Source organism: Mustela lutreola, chromosome 3 (assembly GCF_030435805.1).
Source record: "Mustela lutreola isolate mMusLut2 chromosome 3, mMusLut2.pri, whole genome shotgun sequence".
In the NCBI taxonomy this organism is placed as follows: domain Eukaryota; kingdom Metazoa; phylum Chordata; class Mammalia; order Carnivora; family Mustelidae; genus Mustela; species Mustela lutreola.
In genome coordinates this window covers 108,418,157-108,435,525 of record NC_081292.1, presented here as the reverse complement: position 1 = coordinate 108,435,525, position 17,369 = coordinate 108,418,157, and the positions used below count along the sequence as shown (strand labels likewise).

The window sequence follows — 17,369 nt, the reverse complement described above, 5'->3', positions numbered from 1 at the left end:
CTTTTCCTCCTCTTTGTCAAAGCTTTGTTCTGAATCCCTTTTCCTTTCCAGGTCCTCCAGGACTCCAAGGCCCGCCTGGAATCAAGGGAGAGGCAGGTGGGTAGGGGTGGGTGTGTGCACAAGCTGAGGGTTGGGAAGCAGGGGCGTCGGCTCATTCATACCTCTATGCCTAAGAAACTTGGCCTCTTATTTCCATTCTCTCTCTCTCTCTTTTTCTTCTTGTTCTGAAGAGTGAAATGGTGTCACTGGTGTGTGTGTGGCAAAGTTGGGGGGAGCGGATGAGACAGAGAGCCCTTCACCTCGAGCTGGGCATCTATCTTGTTCTTCTGAGGCATTCTAGAACATCAGCTGACTGAGGAGCCGAGAGCCCTGTGACTAGTTCTTTCCTTCTTCGCAGGCCTCCAAGGACCCAACGGTGCTCCAGGGAAACAAGGAGCCCCTGGTAATGTGTGCTTCCTCTGCTTGGGTGCAGCGACGCCTTGGTCGAGAGGCTGAGCCAGCACCCCCCAACCTTCTCCCCACAGCTATCCCCCAATGGCCATCCCCTACCCCCGCTGCCTCAGAGGGGCATTGCCCTCCCCCAGTCCTCTGCTCTGGAGTCTTATTGTGCCTCATCGACACACCCAAGAGATGACCTCACCTCCCCCAGACTTCCTCTTCTCCTGGAACGCCCCCTGCCCCGTTGCCTAGGAGTCCCTCCCAGGAGGATGGTGGGAGCCCACCTCATTGGCCATTCTCTGCCCACCCCAGGAGAGCAGGGAGAGAAGGGCAGCAAAGGCGATGGGGGTCTCGTTGGCCCGAAAGGAGAACCTGGAGCTAAGGGAGACAAAGGAGACCTGGGTCTTCCAGGTAAGGGTCCAGTGGGAGTGTTGGTGCTTGTGTGTGTTGGGGGTGGGGGGTGGCTAAGGGCTGGGCCCCGATCCTGCGGAAGTGTGTCTGTTCTGTCCCACTGAGAACAAAGCAGACAAAGCTGGGCTCGGCCTACCAGTCTCATGGGAGCACACATGAGGTCCCTTCTGTCCAGGTGAGCAGAGGCCAGGAATGTGAAAGCTGAGAGCGGGGGGAGGGGAGTAAGGAGACACAGTCTCATGCCAGGCATAACCAAGGATGAGTGGGGACACAGGCCATGCTAGGAGCTCGGAGGAGAGGAAGGTGAGGGACAGCAGTGGGACTTGAGGAGGGCCCAAGGGAGGAGGGGAGACTGGCTGGCAAGGAGGAGAAAGGGATTGACTCCAGAAGGAGGTGCTACCTCAGAACTTTTTAGGGCACTTGTTCCAAGTCCAAGAGTCTGTGTTTCGAAGGCCTGGATGATTTTGACCCTGACAGCCTAGCAGGCTCTTTGAGAAGCACTGCCCCAGGGGCTCTGACCATGACCGAGCACCTCCATGTCCCTTGCCCCTTGGCCTCTTGAGGCCTCTTTGGGGGGGTTCTAGGGGTATTGCATCATAGGGAGAATGAGAGCTGTACAGCTAGTGAGCTTGTTATCATTATTTTTTTTTTGAAGATTTATTTATTTTAGAGAGCGAGCAAGCATGGCGGGGGTAGGGGCAGAGGGAAAGGGAGAGAGAGAAAATCCCAAACAGACTCCATACTGCGCACACAGAGCGGGAGGCGGAGTTTGATCCCACGACCTTGAGATTCTGACCTGAGCAGAAACCAAAAGTTGTGGACACTCTACCAGCTGCGGCACACTGGCGCCCCAGTTAATGGGCTGGGGCCGAAACCATGCTCTCTCTGCACCTGTTCACATGCCTTGCTAGGCACATTTTTAACCAGCTGAGATTTAGTCTCTTCATTTCAGAAAAGAATGGCCATTAAAATCATCATAATTAAATTATGCATATCTTGTAGGACAGTTAGGGGGGCTAGAGATCATGTTTTCAAACCCTCTGCCATATGGTTCAACACTGAATGAATGATAGCCGTTAGCCTTTGTGATCCTTTAAGGTAGAAAAGGGAAGGACTTCAGTTCTAAGACCAGACACTTTGGGGTCCTAATACAGCTCACTAGCTGGTTAATCTGGGGAAAATGACTCAACCTCTCTGACCCTCAATTTACTCACCCGTAAAAGGGGGATAATAAGAGCAACTTCTAATAAGGATTAGTTACAACAGGAGTATAAGCCATTAGATGTGTGGCACTATACCTGCAAATAGGATATTTACATTGTAAGAGACTGGGGTGCTTGTCTTCAGGAAGGGGGCCCTTACCGGGATGTGTCAGCCATGCTCAAACATTAGAAAGGCACTTGTGGAAGAGAAAACAGACTCCCTCTGGGTGCCCATCAATAGAATGAGGAGCGATGATCAAGGGTTTCAGGAGAGCCAATTGTGCTGAAGTAAGGAAGTAGGAAGGCATTAGAACTTAGGGCACCCCAGGGATGTACCGGGCACGCATGCGCGGTTCTCAGCGGGGGCAGCCACGGAGGCGGGGCAGGGGCAGGGGCAGCGACAGGTGCGGCGTCGCAGAATTCTTCTGCTCAGGACTGAGCCAAACCTTTGCACCAAGCAGTTGGTTAGACCGTTGACCACTGAGGATGCTTCCAAAGGCGGCCCTCTGCAGTGCTCTCTGCAGCAGGGAAGGAGGCCCCCGGCTTTCTCAAGCTGGCCCTCCCCTCCCACCCCAGGATGGGGTGTGACAAGCCGGCGCTTTGCCCGTAGAGCCTACACCCTCGTGTTTCCCATCTCACATCGCCCACGGCCACAGGCCTACGGCGACTCCGCAGCAGGGCACGAAGCCCGCACTCGGAGGCGGACTCGGGACTGGAAACGCTGTGGCCAGGCCTGCGAGGGGAATTGCAGTAGTTTTTAACCCTCCTCTTCCCAAATTTCGTCTCCCAAGATCACAAGATCTCTTTCATCCACTGGTCCCCTATCTCCATTCCGCAGAGGGGACGCGCGAACCAAGAGGGCCCTGCTTTGGTGGTACTGAGGCTTGGTGTTCTTTGTCACAGTGGATGGGTAATGCCCCTAGTGGAGATCCAGGGGACACTCTGTTTGCCTCACTTCACCTTTAGCTGTGATGGAAAGGTTCACACATCAGACACAGCGGGGTTCCTCCGTGGGTGGGTGCCAGGCTCTGGTCGTTTCACCAAGAATGCCGGGAGTCCCAGGGCTGTCCCCTTTGATGGAGACATGGCGGGCCCAGCCGCACACAGCCACACACAGACCCCGGCCCAGACCACGCTCCAAAATCCTTGTACAGCCAAGCCATTTCTATCATGTGATGGTTCTGGCTGGCCAGAGCAATCGGGCACCAACCAATTCCTCCAGGGAAGTAATTCCTAGTTCCTTCTAACAAATCCCATTTGTGCCTTCTGCCAAAGAGGACACCCTCAAGGCCCAAGAACTGCCTTCCTTGGGGCTTGCCCCTGAGACTATAAGAGACCTCAGCTGTAACCAAGTTCTCTCTGGTTCTGTTTCCCATGAAGGAATAATCATCCTTCAAGTATCTAAACCAGAAAGAATCTACTTCCTAAGCCTTACCCCTAAGATCACCCCCAGCTTTGATCCAGAAAGCTTTGCATGACCCATGGTTCTTTCCCTCTGCTTCAGGACTTTCTGTCTCCTTTCCTGATTCACTGGAGAGAAGGCTGGTATCCCTTTGAGTCCTCCCCCTCCCTATCAAGAAAGTAAGGGAATGGAGCCTTTTAACCAAATTGCACAGTGCTGAGCCCGTCCCAGGGCAGAGCGATCTGCTCTGGATAGGGCTTCGACTGGCTCCCGGAACAGCAGGTCACTGCTGGGTTACTGCTGAGCAGACCCAGCCTGGCATGGTTAGGAGGAGCGTACAGCTGGCTCCAAAACCAAACTCATGGACTGGGAAGGGGTTGCCAGGCCCTGCTCTGCCAGAAGCCTCCCTCGATTGATATGCACCGAGCAGTGGCAGAAAGGAGGAGGGAGCAGTGGACGACCGAGGAGAGGACAGGCTGGGACGAGCCTTGAATGCAGATGACAAGTGGAAAATTTGAAACTTCGGGCACCAAGAGAGGCTGTGACTGAAGCCCTGGCAGGAATTCCAGCTGCCGCAATGTTCTTCTCCCCACCCATACCTTTGAATCTCTATTCTCAGCATTTGGGATCAACTTTCTGAAATATTCAGATTTCGGTTTGGGAGGCTTGAAAAGTAATTATCCAAAATGCAGACACGAAAATGAGCACTGGTTAAGCCTGGACTGTAGTCCCCCCCAAGGGGACCAGCGTGCTGCCCAGGGTCCTGAGAGCCTGGCTTCCCTGGCCCACCCATCACTCAGGCCAGTTGACCTTGGCCGTTTTTCACGAGTTCATGTCTTGTGGGGCAAGGTGCAAGGTGGTGTGCTTCTAGAGGGCAGCTATCGTGTCTTCCACTTGTGGGCACCAGGTAGCAGGAGCTCAAAGAGTTTGCATTTGTAATTTGGGTGGGACAAATGTCAGTGAGATCTCCTGGCTTGGTTTGCCCTCCCCCTGTGCCTGACCACGACTTCTTGATTTTTCAGGAAGCAAGGGGGACATGGGCATGAAAGGAGACACAGGGGTTATGGGTCCCCCCGGAGCCCAGGGGACTAAAGGTGACTCAGGGAAGCCAGGCACCCCAGGTAAGAGGCAGTCCATCAGACTACAGCTATTCCTTTTCCCCTGGTGGACTGAGCTGTAAGGGCACAAAATCCCTAAAAGTCCCTCGTCCTTTCAGGTGCAGCTGGATTTCCTGGAATAAAAGGAGATCAAGGTAAGAACTCTGGGAATCCAGGTATCATTCGAGCTGCCACTGTCCCTGGGCAAAGCCAAGTCCAGGACTTGACTCCACTATCTTTATCTCATTGTTGTGTTGACCCAGAGCACCCGGAGTCTCTTAAAACTCAGCTCTGTCTGAAAGGAACCGGCTTGATTGGCGGGGCCCTAACCCCAGACCCTGCAGAGTGATGGCCGAGATGAACAAATTGCTCAGGCTCTAACTTTTCTCCTGCTGATTAGGCCTGTTTGCAGCCTCTAAAGGGAGCTGATTAAAGCTGCCCAGGGAACATACAAGGTGGTAGGACATACATGTGTCACTGCTGAGAAGAGAGGTGTGTTGAGGAGTGGCAACGAGGCTCTCTGGCGACCACACCCAACCTTGCCCTTGTCGCTTGCAGGACAACCTGGAGTGAAGGGTCCTCCCGGCTCTCCGGGCGTGGCAGGACCCCCAGGGCCCAAGGGGGAGCCTGGCACTGCTGGCTCCCCTGGACTAGCAGGTGAGGTCCTCGGCACTGCGGTGGGTATAGGGAGTGATGTCTGAAGACCCACGGAGCTCAGCCCTCATGCCACCTGGGCATCTGTTGTACAGGGCCACCAGGGACACCCGGGAGTCCTGGAGCCAACGGCATGAAAGGAAGCAAGGGAGACCCAGGTAACAGAGGGTGTGGTTGGGGGTGCGCAGGGTGCTGGGTGTCGGGGTGGGCAGGGAGGAGGACCCCCTCCCAGCGAGCCCACCAGAAGGAGGGAGATGGTCTTCTGCACTCAGGCCCCAGAGGACACTTTCCTCTCTCGGGGCCCTTTGAGCTCAAAGCCCTAGGGCTGTCCTCTCTCTGCCCAGGGCCCCTGAAAGGCCCCAAAGCCATGACCGAACCTCCTCCATTAAAGAGAAGGGCAGCTGACCCATATAGTCTCCTGGACTGCCTTCTAGCCCTGGACATAGTTTCCATTCTCTCCAGCTAACCTATAACGGGGCCCCCAGGGTCAGGGCTCTGGATTTCGGTGGGGAGGGGTCAAGATCAAGAAACCCCTTCTTGCACATTCTCCCAAAGGGCCTCAGGCTGGGAGGAGTGACCCATAGTAACCAAGCGCACAGTGACCACTATATAAACCTTCCTGTCAACTTAGTCTATATTATAAACCATTGTGCCAACTTAGTATAGGTTATAAACCAGTCAACCAATGTGGCCTACTTTATTAAACCTCTACACCAATTTTGTCTAGTCACTAAGTCAGTCTGGGCAATGGTCTAAAAACTCTGGGCCACTTTTGGGGGGCACTGGTGCACCATGATGTGTAACACCTGCTTCCTGACCTCACGCACACAGGTTGGTGCCTGAGACAGGCAGACAGACTGTTGCCAGACTGTGCCAGGTGCATTCTGTCATGAACATTTGCATGGAGAAGTGCTGAATGCCCCTTAGAAAGCCAAGTGCAGCCTGGAGGCATTGTAACAGTGCAAGGTCAAGAGAGCAGGCTGGGCAGTGGCTTCGGGTGTCTGTGGACAGTCTGTTGCAGGCCGTTCTCATGCTGTGTCGCAGGTCTGTGTCTCATGCCGCAGGTCATGCTGTGTTAGCCTGACGCCCTCACGCAGAGCCATGTGCAGACCCACATGAGGGGCAGGTGTTCTTAGGGCTCATTGATCAAGTAGTTGACTAGTAGATGGATTGATTCCTTAAACAAATGTGACTTAACTCAGCTAAATGCTTCAGTTTCATCATGTCACTTCTCTGGTAGGGGTGATGAAAGGCAGAGCAGCACATGAGTGATGTAAGAGCTTGAGCTGAGTCTTGTGGAAGGAGTGGAGGCTGGCCATAGGGAGGAAGGGAAAGGAAATCTAGAGAGAAGGAAGAGAGCAAGCAAAGTCATGAAAGAATGAGGGAGGGCTCTGTAGGCTTCTGTACCTGGCATCTAGGGTTGGGGTGTGAGAGAGGGTCAGGAGCTCTGGCCAGAGGGGTGGGTAGGGGCCACGTCCTGGCTGGCCCTGGACTCTGAGCCTTCAACCATTGGGGTTTTCCTGAAGATCATTGAGAGTTATGGCACAGGCTTTTGTAGTACGTGCTATCCTGGGGTGCCTGGGTGACTCAGTCATTAAGCATCTGCCTTTGGCTTAGGTCATGATCCCAGGGTCCTGGGATCAGGCCCCGCATCGGGCTTCCTCCTCGGCAGGAAGCCTGCTTCTCCCTCTCCCATTCCCCCTGCTTGTGTTCCCTCTCTCATTATGTGTCTTTCTATCAATTAAATAAATAAAATCTTCGGGAAAAGAAAAAAGTACCCACTGTCCTTCCAGCCCATCCAGCCTCTGAGCTGATTTCTTTTTCACGACTGTGTCAGCCAGGGCCAGGGATCTGCTGCCTGAGGCCATATCGATGCTACCTGAAGGCCCCCCCCCAGAAAGGTCTCACCTTCTGGTGTGGTGGTCAGCTTTCCCTGCCTTGTTAACTGCCTCCTCCCGATCTTAAATATTTCCCCTTTCCTTGCTCCCAGATCCCAGGAGGTCTGACTTCTGGGCATGAGGCTGCCCTACCCCTGAGTTTTCTGCTTGGCTTCATAGTGATGACAGCTTTCAACCCTCAGTTATAAACAAGTCTCTGTCCCAATCCTTCCCCACCCTCCCCCGATTGCCAGACTAGCAGTTCTTAAGGGTATCAGCGGTAAAACATGATTTTACCCACAAGGGACACTGCGCCCCCTTCCCAGGCTCCCAGCCTGTGTCTCCCACTCTCTGGAGGTAGGAGATTTTGCCCTGCACGCTATACCCTGGGACGATTTACCTCGGGACGAGTCGCTCCGATAACAAGCATTTTCATGATAACCCAGTGGGATAAGCACTTTCGTTAGTGCAACTTGCCCACACTTGAGGAGTGCCACAGGAGGAGGCACAGTGAAGGTTGGAATCGTAGCCTGGCTGGCTCAAAGCCTGGGGCCTTATCCATTACACTCTGTCATGCTCTTTTCCTTCCTAGGCAGCCTGAGAATACCATTACCCCCCATCAGGCATTCTTTTTTTTTTTTTTTTTTTTAAGATTTTACTTATTTATTTGACAGAAATCACAAGTAGTCGGAGAGGCAGGCAGAGAGAGAGAGAGAGAGAGGGAAGCAGGCTCCCTGCTGAGCAGAGAGCCCGATGTGGGACTCGATCCCAGGACCCTGAGATCATGACCTGAGCTGAAGGCAGCGGCTTAACCCACTGAACCACCCAGGTGCCCCCCCCCATTAGGCATTCTAATGAGTGACACCTTCCCTCTCCATCCCAGGTCAGGAAGGATTAAAGCTGAGGCTACAGCAGGCTCTTCTTCAATTCCAAGAAGGGAACATGATGTTCTCAGGCCCTGTTATGACTCTTCATTATTTACCCCAAAACCCACCTCCCTGAGAGCCCAGAGACCTTTGGCTCACAGACTAGGGATGGCTTTAACCCTATTATCAAGTTCCCATGTTTGTTGAACACTTTTTGGGGGATCTCCATCAATCAGACCCAGTGGTGAATACCAACCAGGCAAATTCTAAAGGCTATTCCTTAATTCCGGCTACCCAAGTAAACATGCTGATTACATCTTCAATTTGGAGCACGTGTTGATTACAACTTTCATAAAATTGTGTCAGTTTCCCACGCAAATCCAAATGCTTGTCTCGATCTAGTAGCTAATGGTTCCATCTCAAGAGGGAATTTCCACAGGTCCATTATCTGGCCTATTCCAACAGGTCCATTATCGGTCTACCTATCATCCCGAAGTCAGAGGTTAAGGAACTCCTGGAGAGGTTAGATTCCTCAAGTGGGAAAAGGAAGGATGGGTAGTGATCGTGGAAGATAATGCTTACTTTTCAATGTCAGGACACTGGTATTCCCCAAATTGGAGATAGTATGGTGTCTGTCCCGTGTGGGTTATATCAAGCCAGTTTTTCAACCCAATGTATTTCCTATTTTGTAAATAAAATCATTAATCTCTCAGGAGAACATCAAGCCTCCCTGGATGAAAACAGAGAAATTATAGTGCCTTGGCTTGACCTAGGCTAACAGCCAGCTCCTATGATGGTGCATTAATTTAAAAAAATGAAATCTGTTTATAATTAACGATACTTCTGGGCCAGGCACTGTGCTTGGGATTTACTCCTGTGATCTTAGCTCATCTGCTTGTGTCCCTGAGTTCCATTACCGCTACCTTACAGTGGAGGGAGCAAACATTCCCCCAGGGTGAATCCTCTCCTTGGGGTCTCGCAGGTAATATACTCTGAATCTTAATCCCAGGGCCAGATCCCAAAGTTGTGCTTTTCCAGACCATGTTACATAGAATAGCACAGAGTAAACAATTCTAAGAAAGCCAGACTCTCCTGCCCTTGCCACTCCCCTGCAGATGGGTGAATCTTGGCTCAGTCACCAAATCCTCCTGCCGTCGTGAATGGTCGCTTACCGTACTCCAACCCACTCAGGTGGAATGTGCCCCTGTGTTGGCACTTCTTGAGAGAAAGCAGCCATCTTAGATTAAAGATGGTGACGAGGAAACGTTTTTCATTCTGTCGGGAGGACAAACCACACATGTCACAGATGGCATGATCACTCGGCAGAACTTTCTCCCAAGGCCCTTTCCTTCACCATTCACAAAACAGCATTTTACCAACCTCCCAAAATGGAGTTATTTCTAACCTTTGATCTTTCAAAGGATTACGGAGTTATTTCACTTGGGGGAAAACGATCGCAAAATAAAAAACCAAAAATCCCACAAAAATTCATTTTAGCTCAAAATCCCTTGGCCATTTTCAAGTTTGTTGGGAAATGATGTGGGCATTTTGCTTTCTAGCATCACACCTCATGAAATGGCATTAGATTTTTTTTTTTTTTTTTGACAGACAGAGATTACAAGTAGGCAGAGAGGCAGGCAGAGAGAGAGAGAGAGAGGAGGAAACAGACTCCCTGCTGAGCAGAGAGCCCGATGCGGGACTCGATCCCAGGACCCTGAGATCATGACCTGAGCTGAAGGCAGCGGCTTAACCCACTGAGCCACCCAGGGGCCCATGAAATGGCATTAGAAGCAGCCAAGACATTTAAGCTCTGAAACACCCGTCTGATCAGAAGGTCTGCATCTCAGCAGCCTTCGTGTCTAAAATATAACAAGAATCTGAATTTTCTATGTCCTTTTATTTTCCTCTGGAGGCAAAGCCAAAATGCAAATAGCCTGAAATCCATTTTCTTATCTGTATTTGAAGACATTTTATTTTGAAGGTAAGCAACAAAAAGTAATTCATAATAGCAATTAAGCCCTATATTGTGAATATAATTTCTCAGTTCATTCCAGTCCCCATATCAAAGTACTGAGTTGGTCCCAGAATTTATTAAATTCTACCAACTCACATTTCTAAGTTGCCACTCATAAAACCTGTCCTCATTTTCTTCTAAATCTCTCAGAGATATCTGCAAAAGTCTACATCCATCCCAGTATCGGTCCCCAACCCGCCATCTTACTTCTGCCACATAGCGCCGTCTGTCAGTTGTCAAAGTCATCCTCACTTTGTCAGGCTGCACTTAGCCTGTATGTCAAGATGCTACTTAAGGAGTTTCCTAATGTACTGGAAATTTCTACATTAAATCAGAGCTGGAAGACCTGCCCCGGGCCCATTTCCTTCTGTGTGGAATGTGAAGAATATTCTAGAATAATAGCCAGGTCCCTGCTAGCTTGACAGCACTCTGTGTTTGAAACTGGAAATTTCCCCCTCAGAGCAGGAACATTCTAAGATTTCAGGCAAAACACCAGCTGAACACGGAACAATCCAGAGACATGTGCTTTCTAACAAAATGATTTTCTTGGGAGAAAATTATTTCTCTAAGTAAATACCTTGCAAATAAATATTTTGGGTCATCTCAGCTTGATACATGTGTGACACCCAGAAAAACCCAGTTAGATGTGGTTTAGAGGAGAAACCAACATTTGTTTTCCCCATAGACAGGAAGGCTGCTCGAAGGTGGTGAGCTGGGAGCTGGTCTTTAAAGAGCCAGTGAGATTTGTTTAAGGCAGTGTTACTCAAAATGTGGTCCCCGGACCAGCAGCATCACCATCAGCTGGGAACCTGCTAGAAAGGCAGCTTCTCAGATCCACTGAATCAGCAGCTCCAGGGTGGAGCCTGACAAGCCGGTTTGGTTCGCCAGCCCCATGCAGGTGACTCTGAAGCACCCCTAGCTCAGCTACTCATTTAGGGGACGGGATGGAACCTGGGAACCAGGTGGACAGGCCAAATGGAAACTCCAGGAAGGTGTGAGCTGCTATGCTAATGGGGCATAGGGAGCTACAGCACTCAGTGGGGGACCCACCTGCGTTACAACCCAGTTTCACCACTTCGTCACTGTGTGGCCTTGGATAAATCACCTAGCATCTGTGACTGTGTCTTTTCTCCTCTTCTGTATAAAGGAAAAGGGCATGACCTTGCAGGGTAACTGAAAGGCAGAATGAGGATATGTATAAAGCCCTTAGCAGCATGCACAGGTCAGCAAATAAGGGAGTCCCTGTGATTCCTGTCTGTACAGGGTGTGCTTGTCATGTGGTGCTTTGGGGACAGCTGGGGATGGGCATTTCTTTGGGAGGGGACCATAAAGGGAGGTCATGGGGCCTGGCGTCCCTGAACCTTGGTTCCAGGGACGGACTCTTCAGGTAGAGGTTTCTGCAATATTGCGCCCTCTAGGCTGCAGACAGAGGGCCAAGGGTCAAGGTATTTTTCTATTTACTAAAGCCAAAGACAGATGTCTGAATGTGGCTTCTCCTCTCTAATCTTGACACACACCATTCAGATGCCGATGAGCAGAGGAAATTTGTGCTGCCTCTTCTGGCTCAGGTCACCAGTGAACAGTTAGGGGGCTTGTTGGGCCAGGAGCCAGGAGCTCCTGTGGGCCAGGGTCTGAGGTGCTTCCTCCGGAGGGGAGACAGATACGTGCAAACAGGGTCCGTGGGGTCTCTGGGGCAGCACCTACTGAGTGCAGGCCAGACACGAAGCTCAGCCCATGACACAGATGACATTTCAGTCTCAGGACCACCCCCCGAGGCAGCCAGGAGACTCAGAGCAGGAAAATGAGTCTCTGAGAGGGCAAGTACATTGCTCAAGGTCACAGAGACAGATGCCAGCCCAGGCCGTCTGGCTCCAGCCCTTCTGCTGCCTCGGGAGGATCACGCCATCCATAGGAGAGGCCAGAGAAGTTTTCGTAGTCAAGTGACATCTGACATCTTAACAGGTCTTACAGGCTTGATCTGAGTTCTCCAGTGAACAGAATGGGTGAGGCATTCTAAAAAGAGGGACCAGAGCAGGTGCAAATGGCTCACGGTGGGCTCGGGCCTGCCTGCCAAGGTCTGGCCTCTGAGGTTCCTCCAGGTCTTACAGGAAACTCACTAAACCTCAGTTCTGTCCCATCCTTCCCATGAGGGGCTGAACTAGTTGCCCTCTCAGATCCTTCCAGCATGTCCTGCTTTTCTGCAGCAGCGGCTCTGAATTCCTGTGGCTTCTGACCTGGCCACACGAATCCTTAGCTACCTTAGGGCCATGATGAAAAGAACCAATAATTTCTATGGAGCATCTGCTGTGGATGAGGGCTCCCCCCACCCACTCCTTGAGCCCCAGGAGTCTCCTCCACAGTCTTCTGGAAATAAAGGTGCTTTTATTTTCAAAATATGTCTCACTTCTTTTCCAATAAAATGCAGGCAGGAAGGAATGGGGTTGAATTTATACTCTGAGTCAGGCTATCATCAGACCAAGAAGGCCAGCCAGTAAATCCCGAGTCTGTCTGTCTGTCTAACTCTGACTTTCATCCACTACCTTTCTACTTCACCCCAATACGTGTCCCCATTTATCTGCGGTCTGTCTCCTTTTATGCTCGGCTAAGGAGGCTTTAAACAATCGTGGAGAACCAATGTGTCTTTCCATCTGCATTAATCAGACAAAAGGTAGAGGTTGTCTAAGATTAAAAGTGTCTAATATCTAAGTTTTATTATCTTCCTCCCCCCTTTTTTGTATTTCGATCTTAGGACTTCAAGGACAGAAAGGAACAAAAGGAGAATCAGGAGTTCCAGGTAAAGGGCCGGCTTCATTTTAATTTCTCAGAATGATGTCTGGAAAGGCTCGTGCTCGGAGGGCAGGTCTTGTTGACTTTGAACATTCTGCTTTAACCTTCCCCTAGAGCGGCCAGGGCCCAAGCCTGTTTGAGGCTAAGATTCCAGGGCTCTGTCTCTCAAGCCTCAGGTTCTTCCCCTGGAAAACCTGGAGAGGGACAGAACTCAGGGACCTGAGGTAATAGAGAGGGGACCGAGCTGAGGGTGGAGAAGGGGTAGGGAGGGGCTGGAGAGCTTGGAGTCAGCTGGTGGCTTCAAGGCATGCGGCCTCTGTGGAGCTGGGCTGCCTTATTCTCCAGGTCCCAGGCTGCAAGGCCTCTGCTTCCCCATGCCTGTGCTGGTCCCTCTCCATCTTCAGTTTGTCCCCTGAAACTCCTCTTGTCCTCCTCCGGCTGCTTACCACTGGCCTGTTATGGTCACCATGGCTTTCCAAGCCCCTGCCCGTGGTCCGTCACTGAGCACACGTCTTCACACAGAGCACTTCTAGTCTTCTCCACAGTTCTGCCCTGATGAGGGCCAATGTGAAACTTCTCAGACACATTTCTTGAACTGGCTTTCTTCCTCTGAGCTGGATATCTGGTTCGCATTGAAACTTACTAAAGCAGATCTCGAGGCCTAGAAACATTCTAGCAAGTTCTCCCAGAATGGCCAGAACTTCCACACAATTGTGTGGTCTGAGGAAAACTAAAAACCTCTGGAATCCTGTCAGCTCTTGTGACCCGTGTGTGGTCTCCCAGCATTCATGTGAGAGTCAGTGGGGGGAGATCACTGCAGTAGCCAGACCCTGCCCGCCCTCACCACCTCTCCCAGGTGGACTGAAGGTGCAGGCTCAACATGCAAACAGTCCATTCACGGGGGTGGGGTGTGCGCTTGTCAAGGACAACCCAGTCTCTAAAGACGAAGGCCCTCGGTCCCCCTCGGAAAGCAGGGCAGAACATCTGATGGAAGCGTCTCTCTCCTCTCCAGGCCCTGAGGGCATGAAGGGACAAAAGGGAAACCCGGGCCAGGGAGGCGTCACAGGTGCACCTGGACTGAAAGGCCAAAAGGGAGAGCCGGGAGTGAAAGGTAAGGCCTCGGTCTGTGATTTATGGGCTCTAAGGAGAGGCCCTGTTGTAAAGAGCCTGGGAGTTTTAAGAACCAAAGGTGTAGAGGTTTATTGGCTCCCTGGACAGTTTCTGCGCTGGGATTGCCCTCAGCCCTGAGGATACAGGAGTGAATGAGGCACAGCCAGGGCATCCTGGGGGCCAGACAAGTGAACGTGTGTTTGCACGACGCCCCGCCGAGCCCTAGCCACCAGAGCTTTCCACAAAGGAGAGGCCGCCCCTCCCTGTCTCCTACCTGTTCAGTACTCCTCAGGAATCTAGTTTAAATCCTCCCACCATAGGTCAGGCCTGTTTCGGCTTCTTCAACCAGTGGTGCTCAGTCCCCATGGTGCCCGGTCACTGGCAAAGCTGGAGGAGAGAATCTGACCTCCCTGCCCCCGCTCTCCTCCCCACCACCGGTGAAGAAGGGTGAAGGGATCCTGGCTTGGTTTCCTTTAAATTGTGTGGGTTCTTTCTTTTTCTTTTCTTTTTTTCCCTTGCAACAGGAGCTTCTGGAGCACAGGGAACTCAGGGAGAAAAAGGCCAAAAAGGTAATTATTATTTCTATTCTCTTTAATGTGTGCCTTTGCGGGAACTCAGTGCTTGAAAACTGTACGTGTGGTAGGGAACAGACCCTGGTTCTCAGAGAAATGCCTCATTTGGGGAAAAGCTAACAGACTCAGCCTTTGGCGAAGCCCATCCATGATGATTTAGAGCCACAGCGCAACTGCTTTTTTAGCTCCCATCTCCTCTCCCTTCCTGCCTCCCCCCTTCCTTCTCTTTCTTCTTCCCTCCTTCTCCAAGTCCCGCTCCTTCCCTTTCTCCCATTCTCCCTTCTTTCCCTCCTTCTGTTTTCCCATCAACTGCTCCTTTTCTTCTCCCCACAAGACAAGGTGCGATGCAGCCAGCTGGGTATGCAGGACTGGCTGCAAGTGGACAGAGAATGCTGAGCCACATGCAGGAAGTTCCCGGCTCTGGTGACAGTCCAGCAGGGGGATTTCCCCTGCCCCGGAATAACAGAACTGCCAACCAGAAAAAGGCTGAGCCTGCAGCCACACAAAGCTCTAGGCTGCTCTCTTCCCCTCTCCCACGTGTGTCTTTCACCCAGGTGAACCATTACAGACCGTCAGGATTATCGGCAGTAGGAACAGAGGCCGGGCTGAAATTTTCTATAACGGCATCTGGGGGACAATCTGTGATGATGACTGGGACAATTCCGATGCCACCGTCTTCTGCCGCATGCTGGGCTACTCCAGCGGAACAGCCCTTACCAACGTGTCACCTGGTGAGTGGGTCCTTGGCCAGGAGCCTCTCTCCTGGAGGCTTTCCCTTTGGTTGCAAAGAACTCCATGAATTTAGGTTAAAAGAAAAAGATTGGTTTAAGCAACTGAAAAGTCCTGCTGGTCAGTGCCTTCTAGGCTGGCTGCCCCAGGACAAAGAGGACCTGGACAGCAAAGGCTTGGGTGGGGCTCTGGCTCACCCGGCTGGATCACTGTCTGTGCAGCATAGAAAGCCAGAGTGCTCCATGGCCAAGGGTGTCTGTGAGTCATGGCTCTCTGAAGGACAGCCAGGCGCCAGTCCTAGAAGAACAGAAAAGTTTCAGGGTGGGCAAACACAGGTGCTCATCTCAACTTCTGGAAACTGGAAGCCAGGACACGCCTTGATCATCTTCAAGGAAAAGGTGCAAAGGGAAAAATAAACAAATCAGGGCAGGGACTTCCTTAAATCACTTTTGGAAAGATGTCCTGGGGTGCTAGAGACTCAGGCTATCTCTTTCAGCAAAAACTTCAAACTTTCAATAAAGTAGCCAAATCCCCAGACTAAGACTATTTCTTTGGCCATAAGAGCTGACCTGGCAGGAAGATTAGGTTGTCTTCTCCCGCCCCAAAAGCTCTCTGCCTTTACTCCACCCTACAGTGCCTACCTGGTTTTTAATCTAGGTACCGGTTGGCTTGTAAAACTCCTTTAAAGTATATATTTTCCTCATATAGATTACACTTACATAGATCACTACACTGTAAACTGTGTGTAAAAGTAAATTACTGTAACCAAATACAGATCACCCTGGGTTTACAATGGGGTTACATTTCAATAAACACAAAGTAATTTGAAAACATTGTGTCAAAGATGCATCTAATACAAAACAGGTCACCTACCAAGTCACAGCTTAGCCTCATCTGCCGTAAGGATGCTCAGAACACCTACACTAGAACATAGTTAGGCAAAATCATGTAACACAAAGCCTACTTATGATGAAGTCACTAGACCATGCCATTGATTGGACACTGTACCGAAGGTTACAAACAGCATGGCAGTCTGCATACGGAATGGTTGCCCCGGTATCATGGGTCCGCCGTTTGCTCTCACGAGCACCTGGCTGACTGGGAGCTTCTGCCGCCCAGCATCTGAAGAGCGCCTCACCCCACATCCCCCTAGCCTGGGAAAAGATCACAATTCAAAATTCCAAGTATGATTGCACCATCATAAAGTAGGAAAGTCATAAATCAAACCACGGTAAGTCGGAACCATCCACCATCCTGCTGTTTTTCTCTGAGCTGGTGATCTGAAATCGATTATATCAGGAGGAAGGGATTTGGAGGAACATGTGAATGCTTTCGAGCCAGAGAACGGCCTGGTTCAAAGGGCATTTGAGGAAGGTGGGTACAGCAGCAGGACTAAGCAGGAAAGAAACAAACACTGGGAAGTCCCCAGGAGGAAATTTCAAACACTGCATAGACTAAGTATCAGTAATTATAAATAGATGATATATATCTCAATCTATCTTAATCAATCTCATCTAATCTTTGGATGAGACTTTTGTTAAAGAGCAGAAAGCAGAAGGGAGGCAGACTCATAGCAGGAGAGGAGACCGGCCATCAGCACCTGGGGCCCAAGTGGCTGTGAGGGAAATTGGCAGTCTACCCCAAATGTAAGTTTGGCACTAATCCTGCTTCCCTCTTTCTCCCTGCTTTCCCTATATCCAGGCAGTGGGGAGATATGGCTGGATAACGTTGCCTGTCGGGGGACAGAGATGACCCTCTGGAATTGCAGTAAGAACAACTGGGGGGCCCACAACTGCAACCACAACGAGGATGCTGGTGTGGAATGCAGATGACCCCCCACAGTCCCTCCACCATGCTGTGGCCGGAAGTGTCTGCAGACAGGGACACTCAGCTCCCCTGCAGGAGGGCCAGCATTCTCTGAGGGGTTGTTCTGAGGTGGGGTCACTAATAAAATTCAAACCATGACCTGGTAATGTATTTGGCTGTGGCTGAACTCATGAGTTCATACCTTCTGTTCCTTATTGATGGGCCCACTCAAAGGACACACTGAGTTCTCAAAAGAGGACAGTGGAATCTCAACTTATAGCCAGGGAGAGGTGGGACTCAAGGGGTCCTAAATTTGATGTGGAAAGTGAAGAGTACCAGTAGTCAGAATGAGGCATGACCATCCCTGTCCCTTCCGCTTGAGCTCCAGGCCTGGAGCCCTTCAC

The 17,369-nt window shown here is 51.1% G+C and overlaps 1 protein-coding gene across 1 annotated transcript in view; it reads left to right on the top strand.

Annotated features, from left to right (window-relative positions):
- MARCO (macrophage receptor with collagenous structure) overlaps positions 1-17,136 on the top strand; it is a 37,931-nt gene extending 20,795 nt beyond the window's left edge. Inside the window, exons 5-16 of the mRNA XM_059166663.1 lie at positions 52-96; positions 398-442; positions 751-849; positions 4,476-4,574; positions 4,670-4,705; positions 5,109-5,207; positions 5,300-5,362; positions 12,711-12,755; positions 13,761-13,859; positions 14,383-14,427; positions 14,985-15,161; positions 16,861-17,136. Of these exons, the coding sequence (XP_059022646.1) occupies positions 52-96; positions 398-442; positions 751-849; positions 4,476-4,574; positions 4,670-4,705; positions 5,109-5,207; positions 5,300-5,362; positions 12,711-12,755; positions 13,761-13,859; positions 14,383-14,427; positions 14,985-15,161; positions 16,861-16,991 (983 nt within the window). The 3' untranslated portion in view covers positions 16,992-17,136. The remainder of the gene's footprint in view (positions 1-51; positions 97-397; positions 443-750; positions 850-4,475; positions 4,575-4,669; positions 4,706-5,108; positions 5,208-5,299; positions 5,363-12,710; positions 12,756-13,760; positions 13,860-14,382; positions 14,428-14,984; positions 15,162-16,860) is intronic.
- Positions 17,137-17,369: the final 233 nt, after the last annotated feature.